Source organism: Callorhinchus milii, unplaced genomic scaffold (genome assembly GCF_018977255.1).
Source record: "Callorhinchus milii isolate IMCB2004 unplaced genomic scaffold, IMCB_Cmil_1.0 Scaffold2, whole genome shotgun sequence".
Taxonomy (NCBI): Eukaryota; Metazoa; Chordata; class Chondrichthyes; order Chimaeriformes; family Callorhinchidae; genus Callorhinchus; species Callorhinchus milii.
In genome coordinates, this window is record NW_024704743.1 from 45181209 (window position 1) to 45197892 (window position 16684).

General features: G+C 39.1%; 1 protein-coding gene across 2 annotated transcripts in view; it reads right to left on the reverse strand.

The window, feature by feature from the left end:
• top2b (DNA topoisomerase II beta) overlaps positions 1–16684 on the reverse strand; it is an 84040-nt gene that overhangs the window by 26935 nt on the left and 40421 nt on the right. For both annotated transcript variants that reach the window (XM_007895498.2, XM_007895499.2), the window contains 16 exons: positions 16520–16677; positions 14254–14379; positions 12502–12612; positions 12289–12394; positions 11944–12053; positions 9833–9925; positions 9635–9749; positions 7908–8029; positions 6504–6652; positions 5902–6133; positions 4735–4869; positions 3580–3780; positions 3299–3494; positions 1666–1757; positions 505–657; positions 328–411 (listed from right to left, as the gene is read on the reverse strand). In XM_007895498.2, coding sequence (XP_007893689.1) covers positions 328–411; positions 505–657; positions 1666–1757; positions 3299–3494; positions 3580–3780; positions 4735–4869; positions 5902–6133; positions 6504–6652; positions 7908–8029; positions 9635–9749; positions 9833–9925; positions 11944–12053; positions 12289–12394; positions 12502–12612; positions 14254–14379; positions 16520–16677 — 2183 coding nt within the window. The remainder of the gene's footprint in view (positions 1–327; positions 412–504; positions 658–1665; positions 1758–3298; positions 3495–3579; positions 3781–4734; positions 4870–5901; positions 6134–6503; positions 6653–7907; positions 8030–9634; positions 9750–9832; positions 9926–11943; positions 12054–12288; positions 12395–12501; positions 12613–14253; positions 14380–16519; positions 16678–16684) is intronic.

Genomic DNA, 16684 nt, shown 5'->3' on the forward strand with positions numbered 1-16684 from the left:
CACTCAGCTGGCTCGGATCTAATGCGCAATTCTCATCCCTTTGCTCTACCACTGGTGTCGCGCTCTCAGCCACTATGCTCCGAATCTCTTGAACTCCCTGCCTCAATCCCTCTTCGTATTCTTCAAATCACCTGAAGACTTCACTTCACCTCCCCCTTTTCCAGCCTGGCATCAAATCACACCACTGCTGATTGTTCCAAGATGCTACCCGCATAAAGGATGCTATACAAATGTATGTTGCTGTTGTTAAAAACCAAGTACACATTCAAAATCCATTAAAATAAAGTATTCAGATGGATAGTTATTCTGTGGTTCGGTTAAACTTACATCAAGCTCTTCAACAAAGGCCGCTAAATCATCTTTCCACAATTCAGTAGCACTTTTCCTCTTCAGATTGTCAAGCTCCTTTCCCTAAAACATTGTTTAAGACGTGGTTTAATGTCACAGCAATTAATGATAAAGATCTTTTAATGTAAAACAAAAGTGGATTAGCCAGTGCATTACTTTTGAATCTTTCTGTTTCAAAAGTTCATCTACTTTCTCCTTTGAAAGGCACCAGAGAGGCATGTTCATGATGTAGTTGAAATCTGGTCCAGTGCCAGCAATTGATAGACTTGAATTATCATCTAGTTCCAATGCATCCTCTTCTGTTGCTGACTGTAAAAACAATTAGTTGTAAACAACTGACAAGGTCAAATAACACATTTTCATTACTTGTATTTATATGTAATACAAAATCACAGTACTGTGTAGGTTAGATCGTTAAGGCATTGTTCTAGGGCTCGGTCTAATAACCTCAGCTTGGAATCTATGTATGAAAAAATAATACTAATTTAAACAAAATCAAAATCTAAACGATTTCTAAAAAATGCCATTTTGGATTTCTAAAAAATGTCATTTTGGCTTCTATGTTTGTGTGATTTCATGACCTAGTTGCACAATCAAACCCAAACATCACTGGTGGGCAAATGGGAGCCAAGGACTAGCAAAGAAATGCCACATTTTGGTTGTGATTTTATTTTAAAAATAAATATAACTGAAAGAAAGTAAGCAACTCCAAATTAGTCTAATCTTACAACATTTTAAAATTTTCCTCAAGTCCCACCATCCATTCTGGATGTGGGATTCACATTGGAAATATTGCTGGTTGAATCACTAAAACTGATCTCAAAACGTTTTATTGATCAATTCAATAGCAGATACTATAAATTATGTAAGAAGCCATCAAGCTAATTTTCAGTACATTTTAGAGTGTTAAACAGAGACCTGTTCTGCAGGATCAATTTGTCCACAGTACCAGCTGCCCTATTATTTCAGATGAGATAACTCATCTACAGAACAGAAAGGGTTAATCTATTTTTATTTATTGTTTTTATTTATGTGTTCAATGAAAAGAGGCACTGAAGAGAGCAGGGGAAACCCAGAGAGCAAATGTGAGAGAAAGCCATAAATGCCAAATCTTTTTTTAAATAACATGACTGTAAAGTATATATTATATATAATACACACTTATTTTCTGTTATTACTTATTATAAGTTATTATCACTTATTATAAGTTCCTTATAATCACAAACCACAAACCCTCTAAAGTGTACCTGCACCTTCGATTTGGGTAAATACATTCAAAGTAATAATCAGCAGATTTTTCATGATATTGCATTCTACCTTCTCATGTGCATCTTTCCAGGCTTTGACTGGATCAGATTCATAACCTCGCTGAACAAGCATCTGACAAAGATCCTTCTTGGATTTATTTTCTAAACAGGAATTTAAAAAGGTTCGAGTTTCAGTAAGGCAAATTATACATATATCATGAGCAATTTAAATTATTATAAATGACAAATTGCTCAACATTGCGCCATTGTTAATGAGAAAGAGTCACAGAATAATGTTGTCATGCGACATGTTTACGAACAGAATGTTAAGATTCGTCTCTCCTGCAAAAAAAATGAAGCTTATATTTAGAATTTTCAAATATTAAGATAATATTCTATAGCGCAACTAACCTCCATGGAGGGGGAGATAAGCAGAGTCTGCTTGCAGCTGAACTGGCTCCAAGGTGACATGTTTGGCAATGGAATGACTGAATTTAGCCCACCCTATGTGGCGCTTTGTTGATTGCAGCCCAGCTAGCCTTCCCACTTAGCTCCCATTGGCCCTGCAAGCTAAAGCTCTAATGGTAGGGTGGTCCGAGCTGGACAGGCAGTAGGAAAGCTTGTCAGGTAGTGTTCTCAATGGCAAGCTACATAGGTTTAGCTAGTTAGACTCCAGCAGTAATGGAGTCCTGCAGTTTAGTGGTTGGAGCACTCGCCTCACAAGCGAGAGACCTGGGTTTGATTCCCAGCAGGGCGAAACGTTGGGCAAGTTTCCTTACTCCACATGCCTGTTTATCTAGCAGTAAGTAGGAACCCGGCTGTTAGTCGATTGGCGGATCGCTTTTCTGGGGGTAATAATTCCTTCAAAATAAATAAATATAATTTGTTCACTTAATCCACGACCGTTTCTGGGACACTACTGTGCGCAATTGGCTGCCATGTTTTATCTACAATTATACAGTCAATTCACTTTACAGTATATTTCTGTGAAGTGTTTTGAGATGTCTCGAAGACGTGATAAGGCGCTATATCAAATGCAAGGATTATTATGAAACAAAAACAGAAGTCGCTGGGAACACTCAGCAGGCCAGGCAAGCATTATTATTATTACCTCAACTCACATTCTGGGGTCCCCAAGCCTAGGCTCTTGCCAACCTGCACCAAAACTTTCTGGAATTAGGTAAGCAGGAAGCATCCCTCCAGGAAGAGAGTGTACATTCCATTCCAACTAACATCTATGGCATTTCCATGTATAGGTGGGATGCAAGGAACTTTGTTTGGTTTCGATAGTCTTAAGCATGGTGATGAGTTTCGAGACACTATGGCTGACCAAAAAAAAGGGAAGGCAAACTGAATAAGTTATTTTATACCAAGAATGGAGAAAATATGAAATCGCTAGAAGACAAGTTCTCCAGGAGCATCTGATTTATGGTTCGAATGGGGGGAGGGGGGAATTAAGAGGAAAGAAAATGGTAAAAAAAATGATCAAGGGTTACTTCCTTTAGTAATCATATGGACTTTAGTTAACTAAGTGATAACATGCATCCACTTTGAGCTGCACTATCCTCACCTGATTGAAGATATTAAAAGTGTGCCATTTAAGTAACTTACTGAGCATAGTTGACAGATGAGTAGCACAGAATTTCTATCATGGAAATACAATTTTTTGTGCCATGACAATATTTTTATCCATCAATTCTTACCAATTGTAAGTTTTCCCTGTATTTTCTCTAGAATGAAGCGAGCTTGGTTGTTTAGTTTTGCAGACTCTGCTCCCAGCATTCCTGTCAGCCATTCTTTCCTCAGACTGTAATAATGTAATCGCAGATCAAAGAATTCCTTGAGAATGTCCTGTACCATCTCATACTTCTTCAAGCAGCCCATGTGATCAAATAGTACCTGTAATGTTTATAATGTTATGCCGCTGTGTGAAAACCTTTAAAGACATTGGCATTAAATTTTTATATAAAAAACGCCACTGTACCATAGAGTTGCAAGTCAGAGTTGTTTGCAGCTTGAAGACTTTGTGTAAGCCTGCAGCTTCTGCTTGTGCAAGTTTCTCCTCGGACATTTTCACCACAAATTTGACAGTCGTATCCGTATGATACTCTTTGTAGTCATTTATCAAAACTGGTGTCTTTTCTGTCCCGTTTAACATAGGCTCTAGAACTTGTTCTTTGTATACCTTTAAAGCAAAAGAAAATTATATTGCATTTCGTACTTAACAGATCCTCATATGACATAGCATAAACAATTTTCAATAACCATTGGTATTCTAAAAATATGAATAAAATAAATCTCATATTCTTGCTACATAACTCATTTGTAATCTACCTTTTATAAAAAAAATCAAATTCTATGACTAATTACTATGGTCACCAGCAAAACATCAGGAAAAATGTTTGTCAATCCCTTATGATAATTCTCTTTGAATAAAATTGGTAGGTCACTGGAACCACATGGCCCATTAGCTACTATGCCCCTATCCTCTGGAACTTCTGCCTCAATCCCTCCACCTCGCCCTATTTTCATCTTTAATCCTAATTGAAAACCTACTTCTTTGACCATGCCAATGGTCATCTCCCTCTAACCTTTCTCCTGCTCGTCATCCAACCTGTACTGTGCTCTGAGACATTATCTAATGTGAAGTGTGCTATGTAAATCTAAATTGTTGGTAATGACTAATGGTTATAATAAAAATCCTTGTATTTGATATAGCATCTGATCACACCAAAAAAACAAAACACTTCACAAGATTTTGTCATGAAGCAACTATATTTGCACACAGCAGTGTTGCACAAACAACGAGGAGGTGAATTTTTTTAAAATCTGAATGATTGTTGGCCTCTTCACTTTTTGAATAATGGCATGGGATCTTTAACAACTACTTGAACAGGCAGATTATCCAAACATCTCATTCAAAAGACATCACATTGATAATGCAACACTCCCCTAGTGCCGCACTTGGCTATGAGTCTATATTTTTGAAATATTAAATATGGTACAAGTAGTGTATTTCCATACTCTCTAATAAAATACGATGGTGCATGTAGTCTGACTTGTCTAGCATGAATCCAATAATAACATAGGTCTTTATTACCACATTTGAAAAACACTTCAAAATCGCAGGTGCTTTTACCTGTGTCCAAGTCCTTACTGGAAGCTCTGTAATTTCTATGGTATTCCGATCCAAAACTAAGATCTCACCACTAACAATATACTGGTTTTGGCCAATTTCGTGAATTGTTCCCTTGAAGTTCTTGTAGCTTGGAAGCTGTGAGAATCAAAACAGGACAGTGAGACTATTTGAGAAATTATTAAAATCTAATAATAATAATCCTTGCATTTGATATAATGGCTTATCACGTCAATTGAGCCATCTCAAAGTGCTTTACTTTATATTGTAAAGTGAACTGAACAAAATGTGGCAGCCAATTGCATACAGCAGTGGTCCACAAAACAGCTAATAATAGAGCTGGTTATCTTTCTTCACAATCATACTGTGGCCAGTTACAGAAAGCCATTTCAATTCAAAATCAGCATCCAAAAATACATTTAAAAATTACTAGGATTTATATGCCCACCAATACTACGGTCACAATGAAATGCATCATATTATCTTTTGTAACATTTACAGCCATTTTTAAGAATATGAACTAACAGCCCCTAAAATCCTAATAATTGTGCCACTGCAAAATTTAAATAAATAATTTCATAACAATTTATTATACCTGCAAAACAGTTACTCAAAGATGGCAGAATAACTGCTGAGCTTTCAATTACAGGGGATGAACACCAACATCTAATTTAAGATAGTACTGACTGGGAGTTTTCCAATTTAAGATCATGAGAATTTAGTTAGTTTACCAAACCTCTGCTGATCATGTTGAGAATATCGTACATTTCCTTTAGTCATTTGAAAAACGTTTCTGAACTGACATCGCTAACAAGCAGAAAATTCCAACTTATAAATGACATTTTACATATGTACAAACACTCAGCATCGTAGAATGTTTGCAACACAGAAAGAGTACATCATATGTCTGTGCTTGTTCTACCCATGTCTGTGGTAGTTGTCGCAACTCCATTTGAGCTATCAATACTAATTTTATTACCCAAATCTTTTCCTAGACCCTTAAATATTTTTAAGCTAGAATTCATTTAGCTGCCTTCTAAATTTGGTTGTGGAATCAGCTTCAACTGCCATTTATGGGTAAGTCATTCCATAGTCTAACTAAAAGTAATTTTAACAGGGAATGAAAAAACAAGTTTTAAATAACCGCACTATACATTCTACATAACTTACCATAGGAAGAGGATCCAGATTGTCCAACATCCGCCTGACATTGTTCACTATTTCTCTGGTATCATAATTAGGAATTCTACATGCCCATCCTGTACCAATACCTTCAGCTCCGTTAATGAGGGCCATGGGAATTATGGGACAGTACCACTCTGGCTCTACTCTCTGGTTATCATCATAAAGGAACTTCAGTAAATTGTCATCAACTTGAGGAATGAGTAAACGTGCCAGTGGACTAAAAACAAAAGCAGCAAAATTAGATTCAAAGTTAAGATATCATTCAGTTAATACAGTACATATTTAATTGATGATTCCCAAAATGAAACTAAGCAGTAAATCAACTTCATATCATCTAAAATCTAAAACTCACCGATTCAATTCTTGCTTCTAAAAATTACCATTAATTAATCTGTCAAATAATGATATTTGGCTAGAAAAAATAAACCAATTATATATGTAAATTAATTTCTTATGTTAAGAACTACCTTTACACTTTTGTTTCAAAACCTTGGTCTTAAGAGCCAAGCAGTTCAAAATGAGAAATATACAAAATATTAAATGTGTAATTATGTAGTTTTATTACAAACTATTTTTTCACAACCTACCTCAACATTGTAAAAATATAACGAGGGCTAGCAGCATCTTTGCCACCATGAAGTCTGGTACCAAATTGACCAATGGGCTGCAATAAGCTTACATTGTTACTTCCTACAAAATTCTGTGCCAGGTTTACAATGGTCATCATAAGTGCTTGCTGAAAGAAAATGACAATTCACTTACACAATAATAGCAACAACAATAAATTACATTTGTATATCACATTTCACGGCAGAGGACATCCCAAGGGGCTGTACAGTCAGGGATCCACACCAGAGCTGGTGGCTGGGAACAGGAGGGGTGGGGAGGGTAGGGGTAAGAGGGTGACCAAAGGCACGGTCGAAGAGGGTTTTGAAATGGGTCTTCAAGGAGACGAGGGAGGGGGCGAGGTAGAGGGACTGTGGGATGGAGTTCCAGAGGGTGGGGGTAAAGAGGCTGAAGGTTCGCCAGCCAATGGTGGGGCGGGCAAGGCGGGGTACATGAAGCAGGCTGGAGCCAAATGAGCGGACAGGTTGCTATTGGATTAGCAGGTCACAGAGGTAGGGGAGAGCGAGGTCATGGAGAGCTTTGAGGGCGAGGACCAGGATCTTGATATGTATCTTCTGAGTGATGGGGAGCCAGTGGAGCCGGGCAAGGATGAGGGTGATAGGGTCACGGAGCCTGATGCGAATGATCTGCAGCCTGTGGAGGGAGGAGTTGGGGAGGCCGACAAGTAAGCAGTTTGCGTAGTCAAGCCTGGATGTAAAGAATGCGTGGATGAGGATTTTGGCGGCCTGCTGTGAGAGTCAGTGGTGGAGCAGAGCAATGTTGCAGAGGTGGGGAAAGGCGAAGTGGGTCATATAGCACAGAAGTGTATTGCACTACTGAAATACACAAAATATCAAAAAAGTATTAAGATAAATAATAGTGTAAGACAGAACTCCAGTCTTCCTTTTCTGAATTAGTCCACATTTCGCTGAACAAGTTATTAATCTCAGCTACATCATCATGGTACAAATAGTTGTAAGGCACCACCACAGACGGGAAAATATAAGATACTGCAAGCCTCTTCACAGTATTGGTGAAGATAATAAGAAGTCTGTTATCCTTCTCTTATGAATGGAAATGGTCTAGACATCTCAGTAAAGGGAAGACATACCTTTAAAAGAAATATATTTTCTCATAAAATACAGTACGTATATATATTATTCTAGACTTGACTTGTACATTAATCTCACCTAGATACAAGTGCACTCTCTATCCCAAAAAGGAATAAGAAAAGCTTGGGTACATCTATGCAAAACTTGACAGCAGTAAATGCAACACATTTAGAATCCTTGCCAATTTAAAGCTTCTATCTATATACATCCATCTTATATCTTGATTTAAACCACAAATGTAGCAAAGATTTTTTTAAATATTATTTTGCTTACCTCACCATGGTGATAGGCTGACATTTCGGCCACTGAACCAGCCAATTGAGCCACCTTAACCTCTCGTTTATCATTCCTCTTGAAGCAAGTAAATAAGACTTTTCGCTGCCCAGGTTTAAAGCCTCAAATCAAAAACGTATACAAATGTTAACAAGTATTTTACAAATGCAGAAATCCATCGCCATGCTTTGAAGTATCCAAAGCAACAACAACAGCTTGCATTTTATATAGCGCTTCAAAGAGCTTAACAATGGCAGAATTTGATCCCGATCCAGGGAGGCGATTGTAGGCATGGTCAAACAGAAAATTCTTCAGGTGTGATCTGAAGATGGAGAATGAGGGGGCAAGGCGAGGGATTGGGGTATGGAGTTTCAGAGTCAAGTTGAGCGAAATGGGCAGGTAGAGGAGTTGGGTGTGAACAAGTCAGTGAGTTAGGAAGGTACAAGGGCATGAAACGATTTGTAGGTGAGTGTGAGGATCTTGAAATCAATTCATTCTACGGCAGGGAGCCAGTGAAGCCTTGCTCCAATGGGGTATTTGGGGTGTGGAGTTTGACACGGAAAAGGATACAGGCGACAGAGGGATCCAGGTCCTTCCCCAGATGGGCACACCCCGCTTAACTAATTCTGGAAATTAGTAATAATCCTTACGTGTGATTTAGTGCCTTTCACTATTGGGAGGACGTCTCAAAGCACTTCACCGGATACACTGCAGAATGTGGTGACTGTCTATTTTTTNAAATTCCATTTTGGGCCCGGATCGAATTCCGGATAATCGGGAGTCCAGTAAGCCAGGGGTTTACTACACTAAAACTTCGAATTGATTGAGAAAATAGCTGAAAAGTATTTAAAGTGTTAGTCGACCTATTAATAAAGCCTAAAAGTGCAATCCCTATCCATACTTTAGAATAGTGCAAGGCACAGGATAAAATCAAACAAGAGAACAATACAAGAGAGTGGTTGGGGGAGGAGAAAAGAAAAAGCAGAATCCCTAAGGAAATTAAAATCCATTCTACTCCCTATGCACATTTGGTAACACTCTCACCACTAAATCAGAAGATTATGGATTCTAGCCCAAAGTTAGAACTTTGAACGCAAAGTCCGGGCTGACATTCCAATATAGTATTAAGATATTAGAGATATATGCGTTGCATTCTTGGAATGCCATCCAACGGATGAGAGGTTAAACCAAGATCTCATCAGTCCATTCAGGTGGACATTAAAGGGCCCATGGCACTACTCAAAGAGTGATGGGAGTTTTTCCTGGTGTCCTGGTACCAATAACCCCCAAATAAAATTGGTCGTTCACTTCATGGCTATTTGTGGGACATTAAGGTGTCCAAATTGATTGCTGCATTAGTCTACAAAATACAGTCACTACACTTTAATGAATTCTGTTCAGTGCTTTGAGACAACCTTCCAATGTGAAAGGCACTATATCAAATGCAAGGTTTATTAAAAAATGTGGTATGACAATAAAGCTGCCCAGAAAAAGGCTTTCCTCCATAGACTTGCCACTCATTCATCAAATTGACTTATCATATATAATGTTTTTAAAAAATATTAGAATAAGTATTTGAGTACTAACAGATGAAAAACAATGGAATTACCTCAGATCTTTACTACATACAGTGAAAAATGCATTGTCAGGAAAGTGCATCAGTGAAAATGAAGCTCTTACAACAATCAGAACAAAGCAAAACAAAACTCATAGTTGCAACTACTTACCGTCAACAAGAGAAGGAATGGATCTTTCATTGTCGGAATTTGAGAAAAGGATTAATTCCTTGTTGATGAAATCATTGTAGGTCAAGTGTTTTGTTGCTGTTCCATACAAAAATTGCTGTAAAACCATATTTTAAAAATGTCACGTCATAAACACAACAGAATATTAAAAGTAAGTAACTGGAATTCAAGACCACAAACCTCTGGCAGCCCATGCAACCTTCTCTGTCTTCTGTCTTCCATGAAGTTGGTCAGCCATTCTTTTCGATCATCCACCTTCTTTTTACTGAAAGCCTGAAATATTTAAAGTCTTCATTTTGAATTACAGTTTTGCTATACAATTAATTTTGGTTTATTCTGTATTTTTAGACATTTATTCTTTCAAACACTGTGGGTAATCAATATCTGATAATCAATGAGGGGGAGGTTGAGGCCAAGACCCAATGTTTCAGATATCAAGAAGACAAGTGGTTTATTGCTTCAGTTAGCAATCTCAACAACAACTTGCATTTATGTAGTGCCCTTCACACAGGGTAGCGTCCCAGAACGCTTGACAGTGGCAGACGTAACCCCGAGCCGGTGGGAGGGGGAGGTGACCGCAGGCACGGTCGAATAGGAAGGAAGGTCTTCAGGCGCGATGGGGAAGGCACAAGGCAGAGAGATAGAGGAAGAGTGTTTCAGAGTTTTAGGGTGTAGTGGCTGAAAGCCCAGCCACCAATGATGGAATGGAGGGCACGAGGGACATGCAGAAGGCTGTAGGTAGTCGACTGGAGGCAGCGGGTTGTTGGTTAGCAGGTCAGTCCTCGGAGAGATGGGGAGGTGCCAGGGCATGAAGGGATTTGAAAACGAGTGTCAGGATCTTGAAATCGATCTGTTCGGTGATAGGGAGCCAATGGAGCCTGGCTAGAACTGGTGTGAAGGGGGTACGGAGTTTAGTGAAGGTGAGTATACGCGCGGCAGTTTTGAATTGGCTGGATCCTATGCATGATGGAGCTGGTGAGACCGGCAAAGAGGGCATTTGAAAAGTCGAGTCAGAAGGTGATGAATGCATAGACGAGTGTTTCGGCTGGGTCTGTGGTATGATCGGAAGCGGGTAATGTGGCAAACTGGAGGAAGGTAGTCCTGATCATGGAACGGATGTGAGGAAGGCAGGACAGCTGTGGGTCGAGCCTGATGCCTAGGTTGCGCACTGATTGGGAAAGTCTGAGGGATAGGCCAGGGAGGTTGAGGAGGGTAGAGCTGCAAGATAGAAGATGTTGACGGGAGTATAGCTTCCGTCTTGTCAACATTGACTCACCTCACGAGTCAAAAGGTTGACCAAGGCTGACCTGGCTCCAATGACTCCCCATTCCTCAGAGGACAGTTTAAAATCCACATCATTTTTAAAGCCCTCCATCTTGCTCTTCCCTACCTCCGAGACCTGTTAACACCATACCTACCTCAGGGGGCACTGGCTTGCTTCATGCTCCCCACCCTGCCCCCCACCATAGGGGGCAGCCTTCAGCTTTTCTGTCCCCACCCTCTGGAACTCCATCCTAGAATCCCTCCATCTTGCTTCCTTCAAATCCCATCTTTCCTAGTTGATCTTGCTTTCGGCCACATTCCCAACCCCCCTCTTGATTCCAACTCCCACTCAAGTCAAAACCTTAACTCTCCAGCACCTTGGGATGTCTTTCTGACAGGAAAGGCGCTATATTAATGTAATGTAAGCGGTGCTATTCTTCAGATAAGACATTAAACCATTGGTCAGTCTGACTCAATCAAATGAAACAACCCATGACACTATTTGAAGAGAAGGGAGTTTCTCCTTGTGTCCTGGCCAACAATCCTCCAGATAAAATTACTTATTCATCTCATGACTGTTTTTGTACTTTATCTGCACTCTGTAACACTCTCCCTCAATCCCTCCACTTTGCCCCTCCTTCTTCATCTTCAGGTTGCACCTAAAGATCTTCCACTTCGACCGTGCTTATGGTCACCTCCCCAGCTTGGCACTGTGCTCTGGCACAAGTCAAGCGCTCTGGACGCTATCCTGTGTGAGGGGTGCTATATAAATGCAAGTTGTTGTTGCACAAAAAATGCTGTTGTAGTAGAGCTAATACAAAAATGAGAAACTGCACTTAGCAAGTTACAAAAAGAATTTTGAGATTTACAAGAGGTATAAAAAAAAATTCTCTTCAATTTTAGGCTTTAAATGTTAAACCAAGTTTGCTCTCCTGGAGAATATTTTAACGAAAATGCCTGAAATAAACATTATAAAACAAGTTGAGATGTTCTATGTTACGGTTACACATTCACAACTACATACATACCAAGGTAATTGCAGCATCATCCTCTGGGCCAGCGTACCTAAACATGATCCGGTGTTTATCCATATCAGCAAAGTATTCCTTTGCCTCTTTTGCTGTGCTGGTACCCAAACCTGTGCAAGACACAATTCATTTGTTACTTCATAGAAATTTGAAGGTAAATTTCTTACCATTCCTACTTCACATTAACTCTAATGGGTACCTGCAACTGGTGGCAGATAACAACTCCAATTCGAGGGTACAGCACCACTGCATAAAATAAATTGATTACTGAATTAAAATAAAGCCAAGATTTCTTCCACTTCCAATGCTTTCACATTTTGAGAATTAAGCTTCAATCATACAAACCTTTGTAGTATTTTATTTTCCAAGATTTCATATTTTCTGAATGTTTTTTCCACTCATCAAATTCAGGAATGCTGTAGAATGCCAACTCTTGTTTGTTTTTGGTAGCCTTGTGAAAAAAAATAGGAAATTCATGGTTTGTACTTTTAATTCAACCGACTGCAATAAGAATGAAAATAGTTCCAAGAAGGCTGCAGTTATTGGAGTTTCACTAACCTTTACAATAGGAGTAATAAATTCCTCTAAGAAATGATGCCTCAGAAGAGATGGCCAGTTGTGATGAATGAAATTTATCAATAAACCTTTGATGTGAGAACCATCCTGATCCTATAAAATTTAAATATATGCAGGATCACATAAACTATTTATAATACATCACTATTAGACTTTAGATGCCACAATCAATGAATTAGTGCTGCACCATTTCACAAAAAAAGATTGCAACTCTTTTCCTTGAAAATAAAATTACACAAAATAATCTATTGATTTTCTCACAAAAAGCTAAATGTTATCTCCTGTGTTATACATTTCTATGATTCTACCTCCAGACTTGCATAGGAGTAAAAATCTAGACTGTGATACCTAAGTCCTATCGTGGAGTTTGAACCCACAAGCATCCGACTCTTTGAGGCATGAGAGCTACTTACCAAATGAGCCATGCTGACAGGATATTATTAAGTACAATGCAACACCCAAGTGCTTTATACTGGCAACATGCCGAGTTATCATGACTACTTTCGTAAGGTACAAGCAAAGTTCATCCTAAAGTGATAACAATATTCCTTAGTGTCAGACTACCTCAGTTACTATCACTCTTGCCTGAGCCAGAAGATCACTGCGTATTCACTTTTTGTGGGACACTGTTGAGCTCAAACTGGCTGCCATGTTCATCCACCAAACACAGTCATTATACTTCACAGTGTACTCTTTAAAGTGCTTTGAGACATCATACTAATGTGAAAGTTAGACTAATGTTTAATGTCTCATTTGAAGGACCGCACCTCCAACAATGCAGCACATCCCCTGCACTGGACTGGATATGGGCTTCATGTCACCAACCCTACAAATGAGCTGGTGGGCTTTCAGCCTTTTTGTCCCTACTCTCTGGGATTCTATCCCAGAATCCTCAGACTCGCTCCCTCCCTCAACTTGTTCAAAGTCCAACTCAAGACCAATCATTTGGTCATCTTTCCCGTCCCCACCCCTTCTGCTCCTACCCCCAGATCGGGTGCTCAGCCAGTATTTTTAAGCACTTTGGGACATTCTCCCAACACGAAAGGCACTGAATAAATATGTATTGTATAACAAAAATAATGCTTTGTTTGTTCTATAGAAGGGATTCAACTGGGGCTTTCATTCTAATATCAATTTGTGGTGAATAGTAATTGGGCCATTATCTTTTTTTCACACCCTGAACCTCAAGTTATATAATCTGAGGCCTAATACCAACCGACCAACTTCAGCTTTGCATTTAAAATATGTTGAAAGATATGAAGTCACCAGCACTGAAATAATAAAACCAAAAGATATTTATCAAATATTAAATAAAAACAGATGCCTACAAGTGAGAAAAATACAATCACACTTTATAAATGAAATCAAAATAATTGCAATTACTACAAAGCAACAATCCACATACTTTCATTCAGAAACATTATACAGAACAGCCTCATTATAACTAGAAGTTGGGGTCAATAAACTCCCAACTTGCCCTATAATGGGGTATGAAAAAGTAAGTCCTCGGTGAGATCTGCACATTCGAAGAGGTAAGTTTTAAGGCCAGTTTTAAAGACAGGGGGAAAGGCAGAGGAGTAGAGGTTATGGGCATAGAATCTGAAGACAAGGTACACAAGCCCAAGTAAGTAGAGGGGAGAATAGATGGGTAAGGTAGAATATCAGATATATAGGGGGTGTTTTTAATTAATTTTCAATTAATTAAAAAATTAAATTTTTAAATTAAATTCTAACCTGGTCAGTCATGATCATTATCTTCCCATAGCGAAGAGATTTCAGAGACTCTGCGTCATCATAACTTTTCTTGTACTGCAAACCAACTATCTTGATAATACTGTTGATTTCTGCATTCTCCATTATCTATATGACAAAAGACATTCACATTTTATGTTTTTTTGTAAAAAGCAATTTTCAAGCATGCAGTATAAACTTTACAAGATGTACAGTACTTTGAACTCTAGCATTTGTATATGTACATAAACAATGGGTACATGTACCCATTACAGCAGCCACTGCAACAATTCCATTCGTGAATTATTATGCAAATTATAGCAGGATAAGCAGACATGGGCATCTGAACTAATGCACTAATTTCTGGATGAAAATGATACAACTTCAGAAACATTTAATTACATCTTAAATTTTGAGCAATCATGTAATAGTTAAGTAGTTAAGTTTTTAAATACACATAGGCTGCTGAAACTAAATAGTTTGTCTCACAAACCACACTTTCAAATCCATTATTCCACGAGTACCATTAGATCTGATAGGTTCCAAAAATATATTCTACATGGAAGTTAGCATACAGCTTAAAAAATTTAGTTATTTTATTTGGAGGTATTCTGGGCTAGTTTGAGGAAAACAAAAAAGAAAGTGAAAGAACATGTTGTCAGAGACATTGTAATCAGTGTCAGGAATTTTGTCCTTGCTGGTTGGTTTCTCACTCAACACAGCTTGGCATTTACAACAACAAGATTACATTTTTATATAGCACTTTTCACATCGGGGGGACGTCCCAAGGCGCTGGACAGAGTACAGTATTTCAGACCCGAGCTGGGGTTGGGTGGGTAAGGGAGGGGAGGGGAAGGGGGGTGGCCAATGTCATGGTCGAAGAGGAGGGTCTTGAGGCGGCACCTGAAGGAGGCTAAGGAGAGGGCGAGGCGGAATGACTGGGGGATGGAATTCCAGAGATTGGGGGCAGAGTGGCTGAAGACTCTCCTGCCAATGTTGGGGCGGGTGGGGCGGGGGACGTGGAGCAGGCCAGAGCCGGCTGAGTGGAGGGAACAGGCGGGTTGGTAGGGGGTTAGGAGGTCGCAGAGGTAGGGAGGGGTGAGGCCATGGAGGGCTTTGTATGTGAGGACCAGGATTTTGAACTGGATCCTCTGAAAGATAGGGAGCCAGTGGAGTTGAGAGAGAATGGGGGAGATGGGATCATAGAGTTTGGTGCAGGAGAGGACACGGGCTGCAGAGTTCTGGATTATCTGCAGCCTGTGGAGGGAGGAGTTGGGAAGGCCGACAAGCAGGGAGTTTGCATAGTCGAACCTGGAGGTGATGAAGGCATGAACAAGAGTTTCAGTGGCCTGAATGATATAAAGGACAGTGTTTGCAGAGAAGAAGAAAAGGACTGGGAACAGAACCACAGAAAATTACAGATAATGTGGGGCAAGGCTGTGGGAGCATTTGAAGCTAACAACGAGGACCTTGAAGTCCATCTCCTGGGAATGGGAGCCTGGTGAGAAAAAACGTGAATTCAGATTGTTTTTGATCATTTTCGTGTTTTAAAACTAATCAAAATTTAAGAAACAAAACAAGCATGACTGTTTCTTCATACATTATGTCCCTCCAATGTTTACTACTTTAACATATTATTATTATTTACAGCTCTACAGCAATAATTGGATAGATCTGTCTTCACAATGTCTGCATCCAGTTTGACAAATGGTGGTAAGACAGTATGTCTGTAACTAGAGAAACATATTGGGAGTGAGAAACCATGTCACCATCTGATAATTATACCTTTCAAATTTGGATACCAAATACAGTATAAATCAGGTTTGAGCTGAATTCATTCGTAGAAGATAATTCTGACAGGACATTGATTTCTTCCATTGCAATACAAATACAGGACTTAAAATTTCTTTAGAAAAAACAATGACAAGTTTATGGATGATCTACCAGTAATACTAGCAACATTAAAAACTTACCGGTTATGGATGCTACACATGTGCTTTTCACTAAACCCATCCAATTTAATTTTATAGCAGAAAGTATAAAACTAAGCGTCTCATGACAAATTACTTTACTGTTGGAAACAAGCTGCCTTTAATTGTTTGCTTTTAAACTAAATTTTAATATTGTGACCAGAACAATCCCAGTGAGATTGCAGCTTGACTTCCTTATTCACAGAACAGTGTCTTACAAAAACATCCTTAAATGAAACTACGTGAAAGAGAAGCCAAATATAGATGGTTATATTCCATTAAACTGTAAAAAGTCATACCTGCTTGTGTGATGCTTCTCGAACATTGAGAATTTTACCCCTGAGTGGGAACACACCATATCGATCGCGCCCAATGACACCTAGACCTGACACAGCCAAAGATTTGGCTGAATCCCCTTCAGTCAGAATTAATGTGCATTCTGAAGAATGTCTGCCACCTGTATG